The sequence below is a fragment of the Paroedura picta genome, chromosome 12 (genome assembly GCF_049243985.1).
Source record: "Paroedura picta isolate Pp20150507F chromosome 12, Ppicta_v3.0, whole genome shotgun sequence".
Lineage (NCBI taxonomy): Eukaryota > Metazoa > Chordata > Lepidosauria > Squamata > Gekkonidae > Paroedura > Paroedura picta.
In genome coordinates, this window is record NC_135380.1 from 4,679,967 (window position 1) to 4,707,259 (window position 27,293).

The 27,293-nt window shown below is 50.1% G+C and overlaps 1 protein-coding gene across 6 annotated transcripts in view; it reads left to right on the forward strand.

Annotated features, from left to right (window-relative positions):
- GRIK4 (glutamate ionotropic receptor kainate type subunit 4) overlaps positions 1-27,293 on the forward strand; it is a 352,867-nt gene that overhangs the window by 216,278 nt on the left and 109,296 nt on the right. For all 6 annotated transcript variants that reach the window (XM_077305824.1, XM_077305826.1, XM_077305827.1 and 3 more), the window contains exons 3-5: positions 146-310; positions 15,768-15,865; positions 22,029-22,194. In XM_077305824.1, the coding sequence (XP_077161939.1) occupies positions 146-310; positions 15,768-15,865; positions 22,029-22,194 (429 nt within the window). The remainder of the gene's footprint in view (positions 1-145; positions 311-15,767; positions 15,866-22,028; positions 22,195-27,293) is intronic.

Genomic DNA, 27,293 nt, shown 5'->3' on the forward strand with positions numbered 1-27,293 from the left:
CCGCAAGGCAGTTCGAGAGCAGAATCGGCCGGCCTGCTCATCTTGAAGCCCGCAAAAGCTTCCTGTTCGTTTGCATTTCAACTCTGTTTCTTCTCTCTCTCCCTCTCTCTCTCTCTCTCTCTCTCTCCCCCTCCCTCTTTCGCAGCTGCCATTTTGGACGACCCCATGGAGTGCAGCAGAGGGGAAAGGCTGTCCATCACGCTGGCCAAAAACCGGATCAACCGAGCTCCAGAGCGGGCGGGGAAAGCCAAAGTCGAGGTGGACATCTTCGAACTCCTGAGAGACAGTGAATACGAGACTGCGGAAACCAGTATGTGCCTCTCTAGGGACTGGGTGGGGACCCCCACGGTATAGCGTTTTTGAAGTGCTCCAGCTAATGCTTTCTCTTCTGGAAACTGTTCCTTGATCCCTCACATCTGGGCCCTTCTGCACACACATTTGAGGATGCTTTAAGATGCTTTGGGCTGATCCTGCGTTGAGCAGGGGGTTGGACTAGATGGCCTGTATGGCCCCTTCCAACTCTATGATTCTATGATTCTTCTACATGCACACACGGTCAAGTCACATCTGACTTAAGGGGACTTAAGGGTTTTAATGGCAAGAGATATTCAGAGGGAGTGGTTTGCTGGTGCCTGAACTTCCAAATACCGACCAAGGCTGACCTTGCTCAGCTTCCAAGATGTGCCGAGTTTAGGCTAGCCAGGTCAGGGCTCTCTCTATGTATGGTGTACATTTTCCATGTCCATGCTGAAATTTTTTTTACAATCCATGCATATAGGTTAGGGGCCAAGCCACTGAATATAGTTCCTCATTTGCTCACTCTCTCAGTGATGGGCCTGGAGGGGGTGGGAAAGAGAGGGGCCCTGGGTGGACATGTTCGCAGCCCTGCTTCCCAAATATATTCTGCACAATTGCACCACTTCCGGGGGTTCTCAAAGCCCAAACAATGTTTCATGGGGTTCTCAAATGGTGGGTTTCATCTATTATTGTTCCAGGTCTGATTCCGTGGCACTGAAAATGAATGTCAAGGCTGAACCCAGCAAAGCCTTGATCATAAATTAAAATGCGCATTGCGGTTCCTTCCGATACCAGTGCTGGCATGACAAGCCGGACATGTTCCACCAACACGAAGGAACCATGGGCAAGAATGCACCATCATCCTGTGGAACCTGTTGCCCCAGGCTGTTGGAATGGCCACTAGCATGAATGGCTTTAGCTCTAAACCATAACGGATTCGATAAATTCATGAACGTCAGGCTTATCGGCGGCGGCTGCCTGTGGCAAGGAGGCTGTCTCCATATTCAGAGGCAGAATGCAACCAATGCAACAGCAGGGGCTGGCTGTCCCTGTCATGCACGGCTTGCAAACCACTCCTAAACATCTGGAAGAATGTTGCTAGTAAACCGAATGGCCAGCAATGAACAGACTGGTGATGGGGATAGATGTAGCTCACACTGACAGAGCAGCTGCTCGACATGCATACGCAGAGGAAACTTCAGCTCTGGATCCATTCTGTTCTGCCTTCCAACCTGGCCATGGAGTGAAAACGGCCTTGGTCACTCTTATAGATGCTCTCTGGTGGCATATGGACCAAGGCAGGCCTTCCCTTGACCCAGAAATTATAGTTGGTGCAGAATGCCCCCTGGAGGACCTGTATGCAATGTGCCCTCCAGCAGCTACATTGGCTGCCAGTTGAGTTCCAGGTCAAGCAGAAGTCCTCTACCCGGCTCACTCAAATGCCGAACAGTGAAACGTCCACAAAGACCAAAGCCCAGACCCATGCGCATGAGAACATGGGGGCTTTCGGTATGCATGGATTCGAGAAATCTGAAGCGCAGAAGGCCCATCCCTTGAGGCGCATCATCTGAGATCCATGCGCCACACACACCGTTTTCCCCTTCCACGTCTCATCCCAATTAGACTTTTCCCCCCAGCCCTTCCTGGGCATGTTTATTGCTAGAAGCAACCAAATTGGAACCAATGGGATTACTCACAACGTTAAGCCTCATCCCTGGCAGCAGCGGAGTCGGAGAGGTCGCTCCGCGGCTCTTGAGCTGTGTCTATGCCCGCAGGACATGGGGTCTCTGCAACTGCCCGACTGTGTCATGCGGTTTGATAATGACCTCTGAGGGGGCCCGTCCCCCTCCAGCCGAATCCCTCTTTATGTCTGCGCAACGCACATGAATAAAGACCGTGACATTTCCATCACCAAATTTGTCTTGCCGCATCAAGCACGTCTAGACTAGAACAGTGGCTGCGATTTTAAAATATGTTCGCCGGTTAGCCTGCTGTTAAACCCTGCTCGGAACCTGAGCGCAGAGTTGATGGGCCTTTTGAAGCCTTTATTGGGGGGGGGGGGCTCTTGGGAATCTGGATCAGCGTTGGCGGACTTCTCTTTGAGCCGGAGTTCTCAGCCGAGGAGAACGGCCCGAATCTCCACCGGCAGGTGGCTTCCCAAACTGACTTCCTTGCTTTCCTCAGGACGTCCGCCCGATCCATGCGGAGTACCGCAAGCTGCCAATCTGGAAGTCAGAGTCCTTTTTATGCTGAGTCTGAATGTGCATGTGGGGAAGATCCAGCATTGCGCATGCAGGCTCCACCCAGACGTACAGTCATGCAGTGCTTGCCTGTGCATCGGGCCCTCTCCTTGCAGTTGTAGACGTGGTTGTTTTTCCCCAGGATTCCTAACTATATGGGGAAATGCCCCTATGAGCACATGAATATGCCTCTAGTGCAGGGCTAGTCAAACTGTGGCCCTCCAGATGTCCATGGACTACAATTCCCATGAGCCCCTGCCAGCAGGGGCTCATGGGAATTGTAGTCCATGGACATCTGGAGGGCCACAGTTTGACTAGCCCTGCACTAGAGTTTTTGCATCCCTAACTGGGAAGGCCCAGGCTGGCCCAGTCTCCTCGGAGCCCGGAAGCTAAGCAGGGTCAACTGTGCCTTGTATTTGGATGGGAGACCACAAGGGAATATTGTGGTAGGCAGTGCACAGAGGCAGGCAACAGCAAGCCGTCTCTGAACGTCTCTTCCCTCGAAAACCCTACGGCTCAGCCATGTCAGCTGTCACTTGGTGGGGGACTTTACGTATCTTCCAAAGTGAAAGTGGAGTAGATTTTAATACCTTGAGGGGGAGATCGGCTGCTTAGTGGACAAGCATCTGTTTGGCGGAAAGTCCAAGTTCAATTCCTGGCATCTTTGGTCAAAAGGAACTGAGCGACCGCTCTAACTGCCAGAAACGTCTTCCGGATGTTTAGCCGAAAATTCATTTGTTTGAAATTCAGCCCATCGGTTCTGGTCTGGTCTGACCCTCTGGGGCAGGGGTAGTCAAACTGCGGCCCTCCAGATGTCCATGAACTACAATTCCCAGAAGCCCCTGCCAGTGAATGCTGGCAGGGGCTTCTGGGAATTGTAGTCCATGGACATCTGGAGGGCCGCAGTTTGACTACCCCTGCTCTGGGGCAACAGAAAATAATTCCGCTCCCTTCTCTACGTGACAGCCCTTCAAGTATTTGGCTATCCTGTCCCCTCTTAGTTGACTTCTCACCAGGCTAAACAGACCCAGCTCCTTTCCCCCTTTCTCCTCCGGCTTTTGCACCGTCTCTCCCCAAATGCCCACCCTGCTTTCTTCTTCCTTAACTGATTCACGATGGTGACGTCATGGTGTTACGGCCCCGACCAGACACAGTAATGATATCACTGAACGAAAGTCAAGCAAGGCTGCGTTTCCTGCCCTCTGATTCATGTTTTGGACAGACAAATGCCTTCACCCCTTTCTGAACTTTCCTCTCCGCTTGAGAAATGGCCCAAAGGATAGGGGGAAGCTCTTGCGGAAATGCCCCCCTCCCTCCCGATCTCTTTCACCGGGAGATGGGTTGCTATAGTGGGAGCTCTCCAGCCACCACCTGGGGATTGGCAACCCTACTGGTGGAGGAATGTCCCTGGCTAGCGGCAGCACAACTAGCCCCAAGCGGTAGTTCCTGTTCAAGGCCAAACAGTCAAGGGGGTTGAGTAGGATTGCGAACCTCCAGGTAGCACCTGGAGAACTCACACTATTACAATTGAGCTCCAGGTGAGCCCTGGAGAAAATGGATGCTTTGGTGGGGAGCTGTATGGCACTATGCCCTTCTCAGGTTCCGCCCCCAAACCCCACCACCCCCAGGCTCCTCCTCAAAAATCTCCAGGCAGAGTAGGCCAACCCAGAGTTGAGCAGCTTGAATCGGCTTTCACAAACAGGGGTTCATGGAACCCAGGGGTTTCTTGACAGCCCTGGAAGGGTTTCCCAAATATGTAGGATGGCCAATGATGGGCCTGGAGGGGGTGGGAAGGGGAGGGGTCCTGGGTGGGCGTGTCCACAGCTTTGCTTCCCAATCCTATACTGCACAATTGCACCACTTCTGGGGTTTCTCAAATCCTGAAGAATGTTTCCGGGGTTTCTCCTAGAAGTCCTCAGCCTCTAGGAACAGGAACACAAACAGCAGGTAAACGTGGCCAAGGGAACATATTTTCAAGATTTCTAGTTAGACGATTAGGTAAGCTTTCTTTTTATTATGATTATCTTGCCTTTGGGTACGATGTGTATAACAATTACTTTGTCCCTAGAAGGATCCATTTTAATCTCCTTTCGTCTTCTCCTTTTTAAAAAAAAAAGCCCCAAGAAAACTTCTTTCCCGTTCCTGCGCTGAAATTAGTCTGGCTATTTCATTAAAATCCTACTTTATATAAAGGCTCAGCAAAACGAGGCAATCAGTGATCCCCCCTCCCCCCCATTTCTGCCAGCCTTGGAGAAGCATCTTTAGAGCGATGCTTCTGCTCTCTCGGATGGACGCGGATACAGGGAAACAGATGCTTAGTTGAAAATATTTGCACCCTCTTTCCTTGGCTGAATTAAACTTCCCAGGCAGCTTACAGTTTTCCCTGATTAAAACCATAAACTATATAAAAACCAATAACAGCTGAAAGACCCACAATGGGGAATACAATAGGCAATTGCATTTAGATATTTTAAAACACACCAAGTGCGTTGAGGTCAGTGGGTTTTTTAATTTTTAAAAATAAGCATTACGGAAGACAGCATGCAAAGAGGAGGGGGGATTCAGCAGGTGGCTGAGGTTGGGAAAGGAGATCGGTTACCTGTCAGGGGCTGTGGCCAGGATGGGGCAATGGATATTCCACCCCCCTGCAGTAGATGTGTGTGAGGGGGGGTCTGCCCCTCCTTTCCTAAGATTCTAACAGGATTCTAATGTTTGAGGCAGCTGTTTCTACTTAAAAAAATTAGCTAAATGTGAGAGTCAGTTTGGTGTAGCAGTTAATTGTGGTGGCCTCTAAATCTAGATCACCGGGTTTGATTCTCCACTCCACATGCAGCCATCTGGGTGACCTTGGGCCAGTCACAGTTCTCTCAGAGCTCCCTCAGTCCCACCTACCACGCAGGAGGCTCTGTTGTGGGGAAGGCAGTGGCAAGCCAATTTAAGACTCCTAAAGGGAGTTAAAAGTGGGGCACAAGAAACCAGCTCTCTTCTTCTACTGTGATTGAGAGCATGGTAAAGGGGGCAAAAGCGGGGGTCCTACCCTACATACACTATTGCCCTTCATGGCATACACTGTAGCCCACCAAGGGTTTTTGGGAAGTAGGGGGGGGGCATAGGAGGGCTTTCTTTTTGTCCACTGGAGGTTCAATTGGCTGTGCAGATATATATTGCCCTGAGCCTCAGGGGAGGGTGGTATATGAATGAATGAATGAATGAATGAATGAATGAATGAATGAATGAATGAATGAATGAATGAATGAATGAATGAATGAAATTGAGCCACCACAGCACAAGAATCTTCGCTGTCTGACAGGAGCTAATATGCCCCAGCCATTTTTGTGGCGAGCTCCACCTCCTGTGGCAGCCATTTCATGACGGCCATTTTGTGCCTGCGCCCACCACACCATGTAAGATTTTCAAGGTGCATGCTGGCTCAAAAAGGTTGTGGATCCCTGGGGTCGAGGATAATGTAAAAGCAGAGATGGCTCCCTTGACCAAGCAGTTCGAGGACCGGATTCTCCCAACACACCCCAGGTTTCCACTCTCTCCTGCTCCCTTGTAATTGACTGGGGTGGAACTGGTCCATTTTGGAAAGGGCGTAACCTGCAGGTGCCCAACAGGGCCCAAACTCATACAAAGCTCTCTTATACTGAATTGGACTGTCAATTCATCAAGGTCGGTCTTGTGTACTCAAACTGGCAGCAGCTCCCCAGAGGAATTTTCACAGCATCTATGGCATAATTCTTCTAAGAGGAGATGCCGGGGATTGAACCGGGGACCTTCTGTGTGCTGAGCAAATGCTCTCCCGCTGAGCCCAAGTCTTTCCCCATCACCACTCTGACCCATCCTCACGACTCCTCTCCCACCAGGAGCCAGAGCAGATAGCATTCCTTCTGCACTCATTCTCCAGGTCAGGGGTAGTCAAACTGTGGCCCTCCAGATGTCCATGGACTACAATTCCCAGGAGCCCCCTGCCAGCATTTGCTGGCAGGGGGCTCCTGGGAATTGTAGTCCATGGACATCTGGAGGGCCGCAGTTTGACTACCCCTGCTCCAGGTATTTTGGAAGAGGACTGCGAGCTGTGCCTGAGCAAACGGGATTTCCAAAAGTCTGGCGAGAGCTCAGGAAACCCTACTGGGCATGCAGGACCCTCTCCGCTGCCCTTCGTTCTCTTCCCTCCAGCTCATCCCAGAGATGAGATCCATAACGTCCAAGGATCTGCTCACTTTCCCTGTCTTTTCACCTTTGGCCCCCCGCAATTGCTTGTTATGGCATGCAATATTAATACAAGCCATTTCGCTGCTTTAACCTCTGCCAGAGTGGCTTTCAGAGTCATCTTTAATACCACTGTCAGATTTCAGGCGTTCTCAATTGCTCCTGTGCATCACTCCTAGCCCCCCGAATCTCGTATTTTCACAATTACGTCCATCCGGAATGGTGACATTTTGTATTCCATACAATTAGCATTTTGAGAGGGTTCCATGAGACAATTGTTCTGCCCTCACCCGCTGCTCCTCCCTTCCTCCTCTCCCTTTTCTATTTCTTCCTCCCCCCTTTTCTCATTAATTTCTTTTTTTTCCCCCATGGCCGTAATATATAAATACAGAAAGGCGCCAATGTATCCTTCAGCTGAAAGCAATTTGAAGGGTAAGATTTGCAGGGGCGGGGGGGGGGGGAAGAAATATGATGTCATCTGCTTCCAAAATAAAATTATCCGAGTGCGATTCTCGGCCCTTTCCGATCTCATTTTGCCCATTACCATAAAACCCTCCCGAACTCCTCTGAACCTGAGAGAAGGTGATAACACAGGGTGGGGGAAAGGGGGGCATAAAGGTGACGGAATTGGCATTTGTTAACGCCAACTAGACACTGAAGAATTGGTCTCGCTCAGCCAAAACATAAAATTTCCAGAGCTCTGGCCTCGAGGGTCGCGGGGGGGGGGGGGGCACCGCAGGCCTCTGTAGAGAGCTTAGCTGATACATAATTTTAGCTACGGTTTGCGAAACTGGAAAATTCTGGCTTACCTGGTCAAGTCCTTTTCTGCTCTTCTCTCCGTAGCCCAGGGGGGTGACGGCGAACTGCAAGCCAGGATTAAGCCAGGGAGTCTGTAATCATACATGTAACCATGGTTTATGGATAGTGTTGGGCCCTTGAGATGTCCCAGGGTTAGAACTGACCTCCAGGTGACAGGGACCAGTTCCCAGAGAGAAAATGGCTGCTCTGACGTCCCCAAATCACACACCCCAAGTCTCCTCCCCCCACGTCTCCAGATATTTCCTGACCCAGAACCGACCGCCTTAATGGTCCACAAACCCACCGTTTAGAATCCGGGTTCAGATCCTGGTAGGGCAGACCCTAAGACCAACAGAGTTCGATTCTGGGTGTCAGCTTTTGTGTGTGGGTCAGAACTAAACTTTGTCAGTTTTAAAGGTGCCACTGGACCCAAACAATTAGTCTGCTTCTGAGTTCAGCTTCTGCCGCTCAGGGTGGGCCATCTGACATGGCTTGGAGCCTGGGCCTTGTACATGGTGGCTCCAGGGCCCATTCTGCACAGGTTGGACAATGCACTTTTAATGCACTTTAGAAGTAGATGATCCTGTTCTGCACAGGAAAATCCAGCTGCAAAAGCACTTGGAAACTGCATTATCCAGTGTGTGTGGAATGGGACCCTCTCCATCGAATGGGCTCCCTGAAGAGGTGGGGGGGGGGGCTCTTGGAGATCTGTGGGACGTCCTGGGCAGCCTGCCTGTTTCTCCAGACCTTTGGGGGGAGCTTGAACCGGCAGACATCTTATAAGGCGGAGAAGGGAGAGAGATGGGGGGTTGCTATTTAATTCGGGTTTTTAAACTTAAAATGTTTGTAACGATTACTGCAAACCACCTACAAGGAAAGATGGGATATAAACATTTTAATAAATCATAGGTCTGTAAATGACCGTGATTTAAAATGACGGTTGGTTAAAGAAAGGTCACTGATGGGGGCAGAGATAAAGTTCAGCTTTCCTGTCTGTTTGACTTCCTAAGGCTCTTTATAGAAGCCCCAGTTTGCCTGGTTTACAACACCTTTCTCCAACAGCTGTCTTCTCTGGGATGTCGGTTTCCCCTCCCCCTCTTTTCTTCCTGGGTACCAGTCTGTCTCCTGTGGTTTTGTGCATTGTCCATTTTCTTTAGGATCCTCCTTTGTCCTCCTGCTCTTATTATAAGCACCTGGAGGCATTTCATCGGAAAAAACAAAGGGAGGATTTCTGGCTTGAATTATAAGGTGGAGAAATAATATTTCAAAGAGGCTCAGTTTAGGCAGGCGTGATAGGATGGGCAGAGAGGCCTTTCATTGAAGGAGACTGCCACAATGTTATAAACCGCAGTGTCTTGGTTGCCTCCAAAAACCAAGTCGCTCTGGTCCATATATGCAGTGGGAAACAGAAGGGATTATGTGAGTAGACTACACAGATCAAGCCACCCGCTCCTAACAGAGCACAATACAGAACTAGAGGGAAATCTAGTTGAAAATTGGGGGGGGGGGAGCCATTTCATAGGGGGGGAGCCTTTGCGCCCATTATCCAGGTCCCTGGGGTCACAGAAGGGCCCCTAAGAGGAGCTCGATTGCGCTGCACTCTTTATGAAAAACGGATATTCGGGAGTCAAAGAGCCGATGCTAAGGTCTGCTTTCACAATTGATTTCCAGATGACCGAGTTTAGTTCTGCTGGAGACCAGGGTTGCATTGAAGAGTGGACTCTACGGCATTTTAGCCAGCTGAGATTCCTCTGCTGCCCAGGTTCTCTCTCTACAAATCTCCACATATTTCCCCGTGCAGGGCTGGCCACCCTAGCCAGTGTGGACACAGCAAGATTTTTGAGGTATAATCTTCCGAAAGTCAAAGCTCCCCGAGTCGGATTGACAAAGAGAACTTTGACTCTTGAAGGTGTATACCTCCAAAATCCTGTTGGTCTTGAAGGAGCAACTTGAATCTAGCTCTTCTATCGCTGACCAATACGATGACCTTCTGAAACTCTGGTCTAGAGGTAGGATTTATTTGATTGATTGATTGATTGATTGATTGATTGATTGATTGATTGATTGATTTTCCATACTGCCCTCCCATAAGGCTCAGGGTGGTTTCTGCCCCCCCCCCTCCTTTTTTCTGTTTAGGAATTTGGATTTAGGAAGTCCAGCCGTGTGCTGTTTGTGCTGTAACACTAACAGAGGCGGGTGTGTATAGCGTAGCGTATCAAGCAGAACATGTGGTATAGCAGCGGTTCCTTTTTAATTAATATTTCAAAAGGCCTGCTGTTGCCTGCCTTTGATAGGAGGAACCCGGCAGGGTAGCCTTTGACAAACAGCTTATAGCCTTTCGCACACCTGTGTCCCATTACCCAGAATCCTCCACATTGATCAGGCCCTCACGTGTACCACCTGAGGGGGAATCACAGGTGAGCTAAAAGCATTGACTCTGAGGAGACGTTTTGCCTGGGAGGTGGATGAAGAGCACAGCTCCAAGCCAGGATCTCCCTCGGTGTGCGGCAACTCTCTGGGAAGCTGGTATCAAAGGGAGCTTGTGCTACCAGCAAAGACGGTCTCTCTCAACATGGACTAATCCTTTGCCGGAGGCCCCTTCACTTTGTCTCAGTTTCCGTACTCCTAATTCCTCCCGGTGTTTTTCCTCCCGGTGAATGAGAAGCTTTTTCTCTCGATTTTTTCTTCTTCTTCTTCTTCTGGTCCTTTCGGATGGTTGTTAGAACTCCGTTGCTATGGCTACTTGCCCCCTTCTCCTAACATCTTTTTCTCTTCCACGGCTGCCAAATTGAGACGAAAGGTGACGCGGCACGTACCAGATCCCCTCCTTTTGCCTTGCGAGCCAAAGAATGGATGCGTGCATGGCCAACCTCAGGACTTCAGTGACGCCCTTCCAAAAGCATCCCTTAAATAAAGATGGTTTCACTTCAGAGATTGATACTTCTGAGGAACAATGGAAAGCTCTCAGCGTTTGTGGGGGAACGGCGGAGATTTCTTAAACAGAAGACACTTCTGACATATCTCTCGCATTCTTTTAAGTAAAGAGGGCTATTCAAGACGAGGGGCCCAGGTACTTGAAAATCTCCATGCATAGAAGAAAAAACAAGAGTTTAAAGCAGTCTGAAGAAGCTGGGGGGGAAGGGGGGGGAGAGAAGGGTTGACAGTTGCTCAGGCTTTCATTTCTTCTTTGGAAAATAATTTGTAGCTGAAGGAACTGTGCAGTCCCGATGTCGCATTTAAGGCTCAGCCCGGTGTTAACCAAACACAACCTCCGGAATGCACAAACAAGCTGATGGCAAACAAAGCAAATGTCGGATTTGGGGCAGAGTCTGGCGCTTTTTACTCTATCCAGGATGTGTTGATGTTATCACAATCAGTTAATCCAAAAACAATAGTCAAGAGTAAAGTCAACAAGGCAGTACCGACTCAGGGAGCCATAGGTTCTATCTGAACGACAGGGGAACAGGAAAGTACAGGGCTCAATCCTTGGGAGCCGAGACTGGTGATAGGGTCTGGGGATTTAGCTGAAAAGCAAATGTAAGTTAGCAAGACAAGGGTGCAAGGCAGCAAGAAAGGCGATGCTCTGTTCACTGAGAGAATCAGCTCCCAGAGAGGTGGGGACCAAAGGAGCTTCCACAATGAGCTCAACATGTCCCTTTTATCAGCCTTATTAGCTGACTCGCTCCTGAAGCACTGGTGTTGCTTCTCCATAGCTTGTCACTCCTGCTCCTGAAATGACTCTGTTTCAGCAGCTTGTGTTGATTGCTGTTGAACGATTAAAAGAGTGCTTCTCCATCCTTCCTGAGCTGTCAAACTGTCTTGACATCTCCTGCCTTCAGCTCGTTCAGGAGACACAGGTGGAGACTGATCTCTGTTTTACTTTTCTTCGTTTCCTGACTCCTCATTTCCTGACGCCTCTTTCACTGGCTCTAATTCTAAATCCAGCTAACTCAGGTGGGCAGGACATAATTCTTCCATTTCCTCATCCTCAGAAGAAGAAGAGAAAAAGACCTGGGGGTTTGTATCGTTATTGTTACTACACAAAGGAGTCTCAAAGCAGCCGACAATCGCTTTCCCTTCCTCTCCCCACAACAGATGCCTTGTGAGGGAGGTGAGCCTGAGAGAGAAGCATGACAGGCCCAAGGTCACCCAGCTGGCTGCATGTGGAGGAGTGGGGCATCAAACCTGATTCTCCAGATCAGAGGCTGACACTCTTGGAAGAAGAAGAAGCGTTGGTTCTTATATGCCGCTTTTCTCTAGCCGAAGAAGTCTCAAAGTGGCTTATAGTCACCTTCCCTTTCCTCTCCCCACAACAGACACCCTGTGAGGTGGGTGGGGATGAGAGTGCTCTGAAAGAACTGCTTGGTCAGCACAGCTTTATCAGTGCTGTGGCGAGCCCAAGATCACCCCTCTCCCCACAACAGACACCCAGTGAGGGAGGTGAGGCTGAGAGAGCCCTGATATTCCTGCTCGGTCAGAACAGCTTTCTTAGTGCTCCGGCGAGCCCAAGGTCACCCGGCTGATTGCATGTGGGGCCACCCAATCAGCAATATCGTCTTGTATGGCACTTGGAGTCAATGATGTTAGAAAGGTCAAACTCTGCTTGGGATTGTTCAGCTCAGATCTGGTTTAGCAGATTCCCAGTTGCTTTTTTCTAACAGAGAGGGTATCATTTAGCAGAAATAGTGAAGGAGAGGTAGCATGGACATGCCTAGGCCTGATAACCGCACGGATGCTGTCTTTTTGCAGTGCTCCCCTCCTCCCCCCCACTGTCCGCGCCAAAGTCCCTCCGATCCGGAGTCTGAAAATGACAGATGGAAAGACAAGTCATACATTTGGGAGGAGACCGTGAGGGAGACGGCCCGGAGTCATTTCTTCTCATCCTGTCAGTGGGCTGTCGGGCAAGAGGGATTTCTATTCAGAACTTCTGCAAATTCCATGACTTCCTTTCTTCAAGCCACATTATCGCCCTCGTTATGAGGCAGGACGGAGAAGCAGGATGACTTAATAGGCAGAATGGCAGATAACTCTCAGGAGTCCCGGCTCTCTGCAACGCCTCGTGCCGCTACATTATACATTCATGCCTTAAAAAAAAAAGAAAGACTGAGAGTAACCATTATGATAATGTCCAAATCTCCTGACAACGCAGATTGTCGCCTTTTCTTCAGTGATTTCTCAATAATGCATGTTGCGGCTGCAGGAACTTTCCCCAAAAAGCTTCAGAATGGCAGAGAAGCTGCCCCATTGCTGCAGGAATGATCCTGTTGGCATGGCTTCTGCTCACGGTTTCCTTGTCTTCTCCTTTAGGAGGGATGTGGACAATTGAGGAGTTGGCAGAAGGCAGTAGATAGAGTGCGATGGTGTCATTTAACTGATGTAGAGCTGGAGGTCCTGTCCTGTCAAGTTAGAGCGGTGTGTGTGTATCTGAAACCTCATTCCATAAGATAATAAGAAGAGCCCTGCTGGGTCAGACCAGGGGTCCCTCTGGCCCAGCATCCTGTCTCACACACTGGCCAACCAGTTCCTCAGGCTGGCCAACGACAGGGCACAGAGGCCAAGGCCTTCAATGGAAGAGCCTTGCTAGATCACACCAATGGCCCATCTAGTCCAGCATCCTGTCTCACAGTTTGTAACCAGTTCCTCTGGATGGTCAACAACAGGGCAGAGAGACCGCAGCCTTCATAAAAACACCAGACTAGTGGTCCATCTAGTCCAGCATCCCAGGGTTTACAGACCAAGGCCTTTATAAGAACGTAGGTAGAGCTCTTCTGGAGCAGACAAGTGGTCTGTCTAGTCTAGTGGTCCATCTCACACACTGGCCAACCAGTTCCTCAGGCTGGCCAAAAAAAGGGCAGAGGGGTCAAGGCCTTCCCTTCATGCTGGATCCTGACACTGCAATTCAAAGGTTTACAGCTTTTCCATTTCATTACCAAAGCTAGTAACCGCTGATAAGCCTGTTCTCCATGAATCTGTCTAAACCCCCCTTTAAAACCCTCTGTGTCTGTGGCTCCTCTAGATTTCCCAAGGTCACTTTTGGTCCACCCTCTCCTGTTTCTTGCATTCCAAACCTCCTGGAGACATCCGCTTTCCTCCCAGGCTGAAAATTGTGACATGCTTTCTACACCGAGTCCGACAGAGGCAGCCTCCCATCATGCTTTGCTCTGTTCCCCTTTTCCAAAAATGTGTCGTTGGCAAAATGGCACCTGCTTGCACATTTGTTTTCATGGCACCGCTTAATCTCACCATTGTCTACCCATGATCTCCTTCCCCCCATACTGTCCTGAATGTAATATTTTTTAAAAAAACCAAAAAGACCTTGGGTAATAACGTTATAACAGTATAACATCATGACAATGCTGCGCAAGACTGCAGGACTGCTTTTTTAAAGTTAGATACAGTGTTGTTATGCAGTCACCCCCCCCCCCTTTTAAAAACAATGCAGATATTTCAGAACGGAGGGAGGGAGGGGGAAAAAGGGAAGAGGGAAGACAGCGCGGAGGCATTCCCAAATGACTCAAGATGCTGGGCACAGGGAAAAACCTGGTTGCCCACATGTCTGCATGGGGCTGCCCTAAATTAGATCCTGTTCAACCCTGCTTGAAAATATGAAATCTGTTTTTCTGGGGATTCCTTTGCTGTAGGGCAAGTGAGGGGACAATTCCAGACTGCACCAGAAGGACATTTTAGTGCGGAAATGAATCATAGAATCCTAGAGTTGGAAGGGGCCATACAGGCCATCGAGTCCAACCCCCTGCTCAACACAGGATCAGCCCAAAGCATCCTAAAGCATCCAAGAAAAGTGTGTATCCAACCTTTGCTTGAAGACTGCCAGTGAAGGGAAAAGGCAACCCTTTAAGAATGCAAATCTGAACAATATCTCTATTGCGGAAGCAGTTCTTTGCTGCACACCAGTTTCCGGTCACTCTACCTATCATCTCTGATTCTTCCACATCTCTTGGCAGAATCTATCTCGATGATCTAATGGTCCCTGTTGATCTTGGGTGATGGTTGAACTGCATGGTTGCTGTGTGCACACCCTGAATCTGAGATTTTGTCATTGGACGAGAAAGATGGATTTTGTTGTTTCTGGCGTGAGAACATCTCCTGTGGACTGTGAGGACATCTCCTGTCGGGCCCGGTTAACATCACATGAGGCCCTACGGCACGTAGCTTGTGAACTCAGTACGAAGAAACTGAGACCAAAAATAGTTAATCCCTGCTGTAATTTAGCTCTGCCCTTGAACAGAAAGTGGAACTGGATGCAGATAGGGCCTCCACAGTGTGTTGCTTCAACCTGGGTCATTTCCTCAGTTAATATCATCCATTAACCATAGATGAAGGAGAAGAGTGGATTTTTTACATGCTGTTTTTCTCTCCCCGAAGGAGTCTCAAAGTGGTTTACATTTGCCCTCCCTTTCCTCTCCCCACAACAGACACCCTATGAAGGAGGTGAGGCTGAGAGAGCCCTGATATTGCTGCTTGGTCAGAACAGCTTTATCTGTGCCATGACTGGCCCAAAGGCACCCAGCTGGCTGCATGTGGGGGAGCGGGGAAACAAACCTGGCTTGCCAGATTAGGTGCCGCCGTTCTTAACCACTACACCACCCAAGTTCTCAAGCCAGATGGAGGTCAGAACTAGACGGGGAGTGAGAGACTGTCGCGGTTTTCTTTCCATGCAACCATTTCGCTGGATTTATAAGAAACTTTTCTTAGAGGTTTCTGTGGCGCTTGCTTCTCCCTGCTCTACATTTGCTCTCCTCGATTTTCCCAGCGGGTTGCCAGAAGTTGGCTGCCCCTTGATGTCACTTCCCTCCTCCACCAGTGAGCTCTGTGGAATATAAATATGCCAAATGAGTGTGCTTCTGAATACAAAATCTAGCATAGTGCACTGCTCCTTGAGTGACTTAAGTTCAGATCCTCACTTGGCCACCCAGCTCACGGGTACCTTTTAGCCTGGCCGTCATCACTGGATTATCTGTGAGCACACAGGGATGTGGTGAAAAGGGGAATGAGCTATGTATATCAGCCTGAGAGAGAGAGAAAGCAGGATTCAAGTTTATTTGTTTCCCAGAGACTTTTCTCTGTCCAATGTTGGGAAGAAGATATTGGAATAGGGGAGGCTGTGATCCGACCCAGAGGGCTATACTTATGCTCTCATCAAGACTACCAGTAACTCTTCTTTCTTTTCCTTCCGGCTGGCTCTCCCGCGGGGACCATCAGTGTGCCAGATCCTACCGAAAGGGGTGGTAGCTGTCCTGGGACCATCTTCAAGCCCTGCTTCCAGCTCCATCATCAGCAATATCTGCGGAGAGAAAGAGGTGAGTGGAAGGGTGCTGGAGACATTGCTTCCTCCAAAGGGAGTGCTGGGATCTGTGATCAAGAAGTCATCGTCCCTGACTGCATTGGTGAGACCACAGCTGGAGTCCCGCGGGCAGTTCTGGAGGCCCCACTTCAAAAAGGATATGAGCAAAATGGAGAGGGGGCAGAGGAGAGCGACAAGGATGATCCGGGGCCTGGGGACCAAATCCTGAGAGGAAAGGCTGAGGGGCTTGGGAATGTTCAGCCTGGAGAAGAGGAGGTTGAGAGGGGACAGGAAGTATGTGAAAGGTTGTCACTTGGAGGAGGCAGAGAGTGGTTTCTGTTGGCAGCAGAGAATGGGACCTTCAATAATCGGTTTAAATGACATGTAGAATGGCCCCATTTAGATACCGGGGGGGGGGTCACAGTCAGAGGAGTTACACAGTGAAATGGGCTGCCTAAGGAGATGGAGAGCTCCTCCTCACCAGTGGTCTTCAAGCAGTGGCTAGACAGATACTTACCATGGATGCTTTAGACCAGGGGTAGTCAAACTGCGGCCCTCCAGATGTCCATGGACTACAATTCCCATGAGCCCCCTGCCAGCATTCACTGGCAGGGGCTCCTGGGAATTGTAGTCCATGGACATCTGGAGGGCCGCAGTTTGACTACCCCTGCTTTAGACTGATCCTGAATTGAGCCTGCATGGCCCCTTCCAACTCTATAGCTCTATAAGAAAAGCTGTTTTTTATACCCTGCTTTTCACTACCCGAAGGAGTCTGAAAGTGGCTTACATTTGCCTTGCCTTCCTCAACAGGCACCTGTGACCAGCCCCTCCCCATCCCCGCCTTTCATCCACTTTTTCCTCTCCGCTCGGCTTCTGCAGCTCCAGTGCTGCCGTTCTCCTCCTGCCTTGGCTTTCTTCTTTCTGAGCAATCTCAGCCAATTAGGGATCAGATAGCAAACAGGATGACATCATGACACCACTGATTTTACGCGGTGATGTCACAGAAGGGAAGATGCAAGGAGTTCAGACTCAATCGGCTTCACTTTCATCCTCCTCTCTCCGCGTTCCTCAGACAGGTGCTGAAGAAGAGGAGCTTTTCGGCTCTCGTAAAAACACGCGCTGAAAGCTTTCTCCACAGTTCGGCCCCGGATCTCGGTTTTGGCTCTGTGATAATAATAATAAAAAAAAAGATTAAAAACCTGCACCCACGCTCTCCGGTAACCCCATTAGCTTTCTCCCTGGAATGCCGTGACCCTTCTGAAAGTTCGCAGCATCCTTTGTTTTGGAGTTTTTATGCTTAATAGAAAATCCATTTGATCTGTTTCCAAGTGGCAGCCGGGTTTAATATTTTATAAACTTCGCACCGCCTCGTTCTGATCCGTCTCTGTTCCCAGGAAACGGAGCCTGGTGCTCGTATTTCATCTGCCTAAATCCTGCCGACCGTCTCTCTGCCGTTTAGCAGGGCTCTGGGGCATCTCTCTCATCGCCGATCCCCTGGTCTGTCTGAAAGCCAGCCTGTCCACAGGAGGCATCCACCAACAAACTGCTGTCATTCACTGCCTTCTGGGAGGCAGGTGAAGTGGAAATCTCCCTTTGGCCCGTCCCTTCCATGAAGCTTTTGGCTTTTTGTTTGAGACTCAAACTCTCGTTTTATTTTGAGCTCCATTCTAGGCCAGGATGGCACAGGAAGAGGGCAGAATGTGGGCACAGGATTCTGCTTCCTGCTTTCATTTGAAAGCAAAATAAGCATGTTTCTAGCCCCACGTGGCTGATACACATTGTACGTGTGGCCGTTAGAGTTGCCAACCTCAAGGTGGATGCTGGAGATCTCCAGGCTAGAGGTTGAAGGGGGGAAATGGACTCTGTGGGATGATACATTGGGGAGGGTCCACTCAAGGCTCCACCCCCACCCACCCCCAAATCTCCAGGTACCCTGCTGAGGCTCCGCCCCCAGCATCTCTCAGTACAGAATGGGCCGTCCTATGATGACCAGGGCCGTTTCATCCGGTTTCATGGGATGATGTCCTTTTAGAAGAACCTCTGGAGTTGGACGTGGATTTTTTTTTGACCCAAATCACTTGAGGCTTCTCATTCTGAAGTCCTTCCCACCGATCTCTCCTACTGTTGTTCCTTTAAGCCAGTGAAATTTGCAACGCGTGGGGAAAAAATTATGCTTTAACAATTTACATCTCTGTCAAAACTGAAACTGGTAGACTTTTATTGCTGTCCTGTTCTGTGCATATCTTAGGCTGTTGCTTTGGTATATATTTTATGCTCATAGTCCCTTGTAAGTTGTAAGTATAATAGACTTCTGCATTACTAATTCCTTTTGGGATGCCCAGAAGAATAAAACCTCATTCAAAGGAGGCGGAGGCTTGGGGAGGCATTTGGTTGTCAGAAATGATACATCACAGATACTCTCTGGTGGCTACAGGGCGTCCTTGTACCGTCTGTGGTCGGAGACACAATGCGTAGCCTCTCCTGGTGTCTCTCCCAATTGATTGGTGGGTCTCCAATAACTTGGACAGAGTCTTCAGCTGTTTCCTTGATTGCAACCAATATATTTTACTCAGCAGGACTCAACGGGAGCTGCTGAAATCACAACCTGCTGCTGTCAGCTAAGTTCGGCCCTTCTTTATGAACGTCGCTCGCTGTCTTGCTAGACAGGCCGCTCTAAGCCCTGCAGGGGATCCTGGATGAAAAATGCAGGATCTTGGTCAAGCGCCAAGCTGCCTCTGACTATGTTGTGGCTTCCATATTGGCATCCTACTGACCCCAGGAATGCCCCCCGCCAGCCCCCACACCTGGTCCCCGCCCTTCCTGCTGCTGGGAATATCTCACCCCCCTTTTGCCGGCTCCTGGTTTCTGTCCCATTTCTCTGCCGAACCTGCTGCCGCCGCTTCCGGCCGCCTGCCTGCCCGGCTCAGACTGAGAACATCCTTCAGTGTCAGCTCACCCATCGTTAGGAACTCTTCCTTCTATTTGTCCTAATTTACTTTTAACTCAGTCCATTGATCTCCGCTATTTTTCATTTCTTCCATCACCGAGTGCTTGTGCTCCTTTGTAAGCCAGCCACTGTCATAGGGAGAACTCGCCAGGCAATTTGGGTTGCAGATTCGGACACGTGGCATTTCATCTCGCTCTGGACGCGGAATGCAGTACTGTCAAAGAGGCTGGTGTGGCTCTCTTTCGGCAGGAGAATTTGGGAGGTGTGGATGTCCCAGGAACAACTGCATACTAGGCTTGGAGGGCAGTAGGATCCAGAAAAGGTAGGGCCATACATTGAAATGGGGAAAGGAGGAGGTTGCTCTGTTTTGAGCAGAGGTGAGCAGCTATCTTGGACCATCTGGCTGCCAGGTGAATGCTGAACATGCAATAGGAACTTGGAACCTCTTAAGCAAAACAGTCAAAAGAAACTGTGTGAAGCACAATCCTTCTGTCCCTCTTCTAAAACATACCCTATCTGGTGCTAAATATAGAATAGACTTAAGGGGCTCCAAGTTCCTGTTGCATGTTCAGCACTCACCTGGCAGCACATGTCCAAGATGGCTACTCACAGCTACTCAGATCAAAGCAACCTTCTACTAGAATGCTTCTTCTGCTTCCATATTTAACATCAGATAGGGTATGTTTTAGCAGAGGGACAAAAGGATTGTATTTCACGCAATTTATTTCGATTCTTTTGATTAACTCTGTGCTGTGCCAAAGACATGCTTATAAACCTTGTTCTTTTAATAAATCCTTTATAAATTTGGAGTTGGCAGTGGTTCTCTCGCCCACACTGAGCACCCCCAAAGAAGAAGAGTTGGTTTTTATACTCCAATTTTCACTACCCAAAGGAGTCTCAAAGCGGCTTACTATTGCCTTCCTTTCCTCTCCCCACAACAGACATCCTGCGAGGTAGGTGACGCTCGGAGAGCTCTGACAGAACTGCTCTATGAGAACAGCTCTAACAGGACTGCGAGTGACCCAAGGTCAACCTGTGCTGTCTGCTGTACATTTTGCAGAACACTTCTGAAAACCTCCTCCCGGAGGCCCAACTTGTTGCTCAGCACCACAGCTGTTTCGTATGGGCTAGACAGGAAGGGAGAAGAAGTGTACTTTCTCGTTGCAGGCTGGGAGTGGAGGCAGAGAGGCAGCAAAGGATGCACAAGGTCATGCTGGATTCCAGCATGGGGCTAGGAGACGGGCCCTGAGTCCTCCCTCCTATTCCCTCTGCTCTCTCTGCAGCTGTTACACTGAGGCGGAGATTCCATCTGGTGCGACGGAAGGATCAGCAAAGCCATCCTGTGGGTGCCCCGTCTGCTGTAGTTAAAAGAATCTGCCGGAGGCTCACAGCCTGCTGCCTTCCTTGTTAAACAAGCCAGGGTGGAACGACATGGAGTGGAATCGAGGCCGAGAGCGGCTGATTGCTCTTTAGCTTTCCTGTTACGAACCAAGCTGCTGACTCCGCCAATAAAGCCGCCATTGCAGCTGGTTAACAGCTTCTCCCCCCCCCCCCCCAAGTGGAGCACAGTTGCCGGCGTGGGAAGTCCCCGTAATGGAAGCAAAGAGGGCTTGATGTTCTCCTAATGGAATAGAACCAGCTGTTTTCCCTTTGCCACATTCTGTTTCTTCCCAAAATGTGCACTTTGCAAAAAAAGGGGGAAGATTCCTTTTTGCTCCAATCCCACAACGCTCCCAATCCAAGTTGTTCCCTTTCATCTTCCTCCCACGGTGTTCTGCTCCCCAAGAGCACCGGAAATCGGCTTTGAAGAAGTCACTGGTGTCTCCCCAGTCAGGTTATCCAACAGGCTGTCCGTCCCAGGGAAGCAGGCCGGCTCCCCTGCCTGTGTTTTGATTTATTAAAGGCAAATGAGCTATTATTAGGACTCATGGCTGGGGTCCCTCTGGAGAACCAGCCTTACTGTAACAGATCCTGCTCTGCAAATATCAGAGCGTGAGTCTAACCGGCAGCCACGGAGTACTTTTCCTCCTTTTGGGGAAATAACCAAAGGAAGAATCTCGGCTTTGATGGTTTTGCAGCCATGCCACCCCCCAAAGAAAGGGGACTATTCTGCAACCTAAGCAGTCCCACTCAGTCTGCGGCAAGAATAGGTTCAACATTGCTGAAATCTGCAAGGGGAAACGTGGAAACATGGGGCTAGAAGGGGACATTAATGGTCATCTAGTCCAACCCTCTGTGTAATGTTGGGAATTCACAAATACCACACACACACACACACCGATAACCCCCACTTTATATCCAGAGAGAGGCAAAAGGAGGAGGAGTAGAGTTTGATTTATACCCTGCTTTTCATTACCTGACGGAATTCTCAAAGCAGCTGACAGTTGTCTTCCCTTCCTCTCCCCACAACAGATGTCCTGGGAGGCAAGTGGGGCTCAGAGAGCTCTGAGAGAATTGTGACTGGCCCAGGGTCACCCAGCTGGCTGCATGTGAAGGAGCAGGACATCAAACCTGGCTCTCCAGATAAGGGACTGTCACTCTTAAGTGAACTCTGCTGGCTCTCAGGACCTCCAGGATCCCTGGGCCAATCTGGCTTGGAGGAAAATCACTATCGACCCCCAAGTGTCAAACCACGTTACCCAGGGCGTATAAGAAAGGGCCACAGGAACTGGTCCATCTCTTTCTGCCCGCCCTGTCACAGGTCCATCTCTTTCTGCCCGCCCTGTCATAGTGAGTGATAGAATCAGCACTGCTATCAGCTGTCACTGCTTAAAAACCTCCAGAGAAGGAGAGCCCACCACCTCCCAAGGAAGCCTGTTGCACCAAGGAACCACTCTAATGGGTGTTTGCTTCCCCACTCCTCCACATGTATCCAGTTGGCTGACCTTGGGCCAGTCCCGGTTCTTTCAGGGTTCTCCCAGCCCCACCTACCTCACAAGGTGTCTGTTGCAGGGAGAGTAAGGAAAGGCAATTGTAAGCTGCTTTTAGGCTCCTCCAGGTAATGATAAGCGCAATATAAATTCCAGCTCTTCTTTTCCTCACTGCCAGGAACTCATTCCTAATGTTTAGCTGATTGCTGGTCAAAGGACCGTAAATAAATGAATTGAATGTTGAGCTGAAAACTCTGGTTTAATTTCACCCTGTCGGTTTGGGCCTGACCTTCTGGGACCAAGTGGTGGGTCAACAGTTCTGTTTTCCCTCAGGGATGGTTTTCTTCCTTCTGTCCTTTTAGGTGCCCCATTTCAAGGTCGCCCCAGAAGAATTCATCAAGCTTCAGTCCCAGCGATTCACCACCTTGAACCTGCACCCCAGCAACACCGACATCAGCGTGGCCGTGGCTGGCCTCCTGAACTTCTTCAACTGCACCACTGCCTGCCTCATTTGTGCCAAAGCGGAATGTAAGTGACCCTCTCGGGCTGCCCAAAGCTCAATGTCCCCCCCTGCAGCCTTCCAGAGGAATTGCATCGACCGGTCAAGGTGGTGGTGGCTGAGGTGTATTTTTGTGATGAGGAATCAGAATTAGACAGAGCTGGAAGGGATCACCAAGTTGGCCATCCAGTCCAGCCCCCCAACTTCTCCTGAATTGTGTTGTGCTAGTTGTTCTAGGAAGATAAAGTTGGAAGGTGAGAGCAGAGGCCAGCATGGCTGCATCACACATGGGGATTTGCCCCCAAAGGCGATTCTGATTGGGGACCATTTTTGTAATTACCACGTGCCAAATGCTTAAGGGGTTTCAGGCTCCATTGCATCCACAAGCTTATGCCCAGATCAGTTATTTAGAAGAATAAGCTCTGGAAGAAAGGCAATCAAAATGTACTCAGTTGAATATTAGCAGTGAGTTTTTTTTACAGCTTTTTAAAGTTCTTGGACTTCACCATGGCCTCCACTCAACCATAGCTAACATGAATGAACTGGAGGCCCCTTGGTCATTTCCAGGAGTCATTTTTGACAGCTTCAGGGTCTCACCCAAACTGATGTGGATAGGATGCTGCTGACTTTGATAGTGTTGACCCCTTGCCCCTTAGATCGCAGCCCATCGTGGCTCATGAAAGCAGGCGATGAGAGGATTAGGAACCTTCTCCAGGAGATATTCTGTCCCTGTCCTCAGGGACATTCCGGGGGTGTCTGATGGAGGCGGTGGTTCAGCCATTGTTGAAGGAACCGTCACTTGATCCACGGAGCTAGTGACCCTCTCCCCCTCCCCTCACAGTGGCCAGGTGGAACTCCCGGGTGGAACTGCACTGATATTGAAGGCAAGGCAGAACAAAATAGCCATGCGGACAGATTTTCCTGGGGTACACATTTTGGAGGTTTGGAGCAGAGGGTGTGTTTGGCCCAGAATATTAACAGCTCTGCAGGTGGACTGGCATTTGCTGCAGCAACATATGCATGCATCGCACAAGCACGGGAAAAGTGCTGACAGGTCAGCCGTCACCTCTGGGTCTTTCCACCCTCTGCTAATGTGATCCCTCATTTGCCCGGATCGGAGGAAATCTCAGGGACCGAAATGGCTGTTCAAACAGCACGGCACCCAGCCGTTAATTGAGTCGGGTTTGATTGCTTTAATCAGGTACGACTGGATGAGCCGATGGCAGGCGGGGGAGGACGGGGGAGGAGGGAACCTTCCACTCACCGCAGCAACGATGGCGTCCCTCGGCAAGCCTTGATTAGGGGCCGCGCCGTGGGACGGCCCATCTCCTGCGAGGCACCAACTACCTCGGGCTGTGGATAATCTTCTCTTTTTGTCCCCGGTCCTCTTCTTCCCAGCGGCCTGATTGCCAATTCATTGTGGGATAAAGACATTTCAGTGTGCAGCCAGCAGAGATGGGGGAATGTCTTTCTCTTCAACAAGGAGAAAAGATGGAGTTGGTGATTTCTCAGGGCTTGTCAGTCTGACAGGGGTCTGACTCCTACAAACATGCCTAGAGGCCGATGGCCGGCTGAAGCCCTGTGGCTAGGGTTGCCACCTCTGGGTTGGGAAATTTCTGGAGATTTGGAGGGATAGAGCCTCAGGAGGAAGCTCAACAGGGTATCAGCCGCCCTCCGCCCTCTGGGAGAACTGCTGTAGACTCTGGAGAGTCATGGTTCATGTAGATCTTAGAGTTGCCAACTCTGGGTTGGGAAATACCTGGAGACTTTGGGGGTGGAGTTAGGAGTGGGCACGCTCCTGGAGAAAATGAGGTTTTTAGATGACCTGTAATTCTAGGAGACCCCAGTCCCACCTAGCGACTGGCATCCCTAACGGCAGGGGTAGTCAACCTGTGGTCCTCCAGATGTGCATGGACTACAATTCCCATGAGCCCCTGCCAGCAAACGCTGGCAGGGGCTGATGGGAATTGTAGTCCATGTACATCTGGAGGACCACAGGTTGACTACCCCTGCCTAACGGAACATCTGTAGTGTTTTAAGAACATCCAACCTGGTTTGTTTTTTCTCCAGGAGGGCAGGGGCATTTGGCACAGGCTCACTGATTCCAAAACATTCTTCCAAGAAGCTCCATGATTGATCACATCCTTTCAGTTTGACCAACATCACAGGGTTGTGGTGAGGATAAAATGGGGAAAGGGGAACTTATGTATGCTGTCCTTAGCTGGAGGGAGCGATCCGGATATGACAGGTAGATTCTTACCAGACAGCAGGCAGACCAGGCGAGGGCGGAACTTGTTTGCTGGAGTCTTGATGTCTGGAATTCACATTCAGCAAGTTTCTAGATCTTCTGGGGGAGAAGAGATCTTTGCATGCGCATTGACGAAGACTGCTCAAATCTTAGAAGCGAGAGGGCACCGAAATGAGCATTTGCATGGGCTGTTGGCAGGATTCCAGCGGTATTTGCAAACGTCAGCGATGCCAGCTTGCTGATGCAAATCTGAATAATTTGTTCGGATCCCAGAAACTGTTCCTTCTTCGTGCAAAATCGGGTGGCCTAAGCACAGGATTTAATTGGAGGAGGGGGGTAGGGCATTCAGTAAATGCAGCCCGGCCTTCGCTTCATGCTCTGCTTGCGCGGGATTCCTTCCGGCTGGTTTCTCCGCCGTCTCCGATGGCACCAGGCAAAGGCGCCCTTGTTCATGCAGCCCACGTCTGCTCCTGCCTCTCCTTCCTCGGTGGTCTTCACTGAGCCACTTCAAAGTTGCAGGGAGGCGTCTACAAGCCCTGGCTCATGTTCTGCCTGTAAAGCAGCCCCTTGGAAGCGCCTCCGTCTGCCAGCACCGGGGCACTTCACAGCCCTGTGTCGTCGGAACAGACGGGGATCTCTTCCGACAGGAGACCTTTTTCTTCTTGTGTGGGTGGGTGGGTGGGGGGGATTCGGCTGGGGTGGCTGCGTTTTGGCAGGGATCGCTCTTCCGCTTGAGCGGCGAAGGGGAAATTCCAAGCCCTCCTGCCCATCTTGCTCTCCCTTCTCGTGACTAGTTGGGTTTCGTGGCATATCCATCAGCACCAGACTGCACCCAGCTGTCTTTGAAGGGAGAAGCTGCCAAGAACACTTGAGGCCCAGGAACAATCCAGCAGAAGACAATTTTATGGAATACCTGTTTTCATTAGGGGCACCTACTGAGTACATTTTGAAATTGGGGTCAACCCAAATGCCATTGCCGTAATCCAGAGCTTCTCAGCCTTCTGGAGCCTGCAGAAACTTCTGGAATTCTGACACAGGCTTGTGGGCATAGCCACAAAACGGCTGAATGGTGTAGTGGTTAGGAGCAAAGGTTTCTAACTGGGTGAGCCGGGTTTGATTCCCCGCTCCTCCACGTGCAGCCAGTTGGGTGACCTTGGGCTAGAAACAGGCAATTGTCCAAGTAGGAAAGAAGACGCTCTGATGGGCCATCTCTCCAAATTGCTTTTCCGTCTAGCTTCTGAGCAGGCTAGGTGATTCTTCCCAAACTGCCTCGTTAACGCGGGGCTGTAAAATTAAGGGACGGGATCTAATTTTATTTGCGGGGTGTAGGGGGGTGGGAGCTTAGACATCAAGCCAGAAATCGCCACAGGGAATTTCTGCCTCATTGGAGGCTGGATGGCTCTCACAAAGTGTAAATCTCTGCTCCTTTGCCCATTCCTTATAGCACTGGCCGGCAGAATACGGCAGGGCCCCATAGTTGGTCATTGTTGTGTGGCAGGATCCCGCTTCCAAGGAGCTGCCAACAGGAGAGGTGGCCACTGGCTGTAGGAATCAGACAGGGTGAAAAGATCAGAAGCAAGCCCCTTTCCAAGAACTCGGGTTGCCACATAGGGTACAGAAATGCCTGGAGCTGGGGGTAGGGGTGGGGGTACAAATCCTGGGTATGTCATCTTGTAATAGCTTCTTTGGCAGGGGCAGAGAAATCATAATTCCTCCCCTTATAGTAAAATGCTTTCCCAGGGACTGGGGTGGGGGGATGAGGATGAGATAACCAAATGGCTGTTTTTACAATTTTGTCCTTCAAATAAATGTTTTTAATTGAGGCTCAAGGGGAGAGAGATGGAAGCAACGGGGAGCTTTCATCCCGCACAATCAGGCAATGGGGCTAAGCGCTGTTTTGACAGCAGAAATGACGCCGAAGCCGCCTCCCCCCCCCAATCCCTCCCCTCATCGGGCCATGCCGGGCCTTTCGGAAGGCTGCAAGAGAAAGATTAATCCCCAAGTGAAGCGTTAGCAGGGAACGTGGCAAACTGGGAGGGAGGGGCTGGCAAACCACTTCCATTTTGCTCCCCCATCCTCACCTTCAGTTCCTTTTTTTAAAAATAGGGTCACTTAAAATTAGCAAATACATTTTATTTTTATATACCACCCTTCCCCCTCAGGCTCAGGGCAGCTCCACAGCAGTTTGAACCATCTGACGGTGGGGTAAATCATTAAACAAACAGATCTGTCATTAAAACAGTTTGAAATCCACCTCCAGTTATTCGAGATGGACTCTCACTGGGGGAGGGGGGGCAGATGTTGTAGGTTAGTGAGTTAGGTAGGGTGGATGGGTTCTCCGGAAGGGAGGCCAGTATCTTAGATAGAACTGCCATCGGAGGTTCGGAGAAACCTGTTGAGTTTGGAGGGGGAGCCTGCAGAGGGTAGGATTTTGGGAGGGGAGGGACTTCAGGGGGGGGGGGATAATGCCGTACAGTTCGCCTTTTAAGCAGCCATGTTCTCCAGGGGAGCTGATCTCCGTTGCCTGAAGTTGAACTGGGGGGATCCCCAGGTTTCCCCTGGAGGCTGGCATCCTTATCTCCTGGTGTGAATTACTGTTGTGACCTTCCATGAATCATTGGGAGACCTGGGGGGGGGGGGTTACAGCCATCCCCTTGAATCGGGGCCCAGTAGAAACCAGCCTCTTCCGATTTATTCTGACGCTTCCTAATAAAAAGGGTGGTGGGGAGAATCCACCACACCAAGGCTGCAGAGTTTTAATTTATGGCGGAGATCTTTAAATCGATCGGTCGTTAGTCACAAATCCATTTATCATTGAATAAAAATGGTGGGTTTTAAATCAGATTTCATTCCCATTCTGGTTTTGTGCTATTGGGGGGG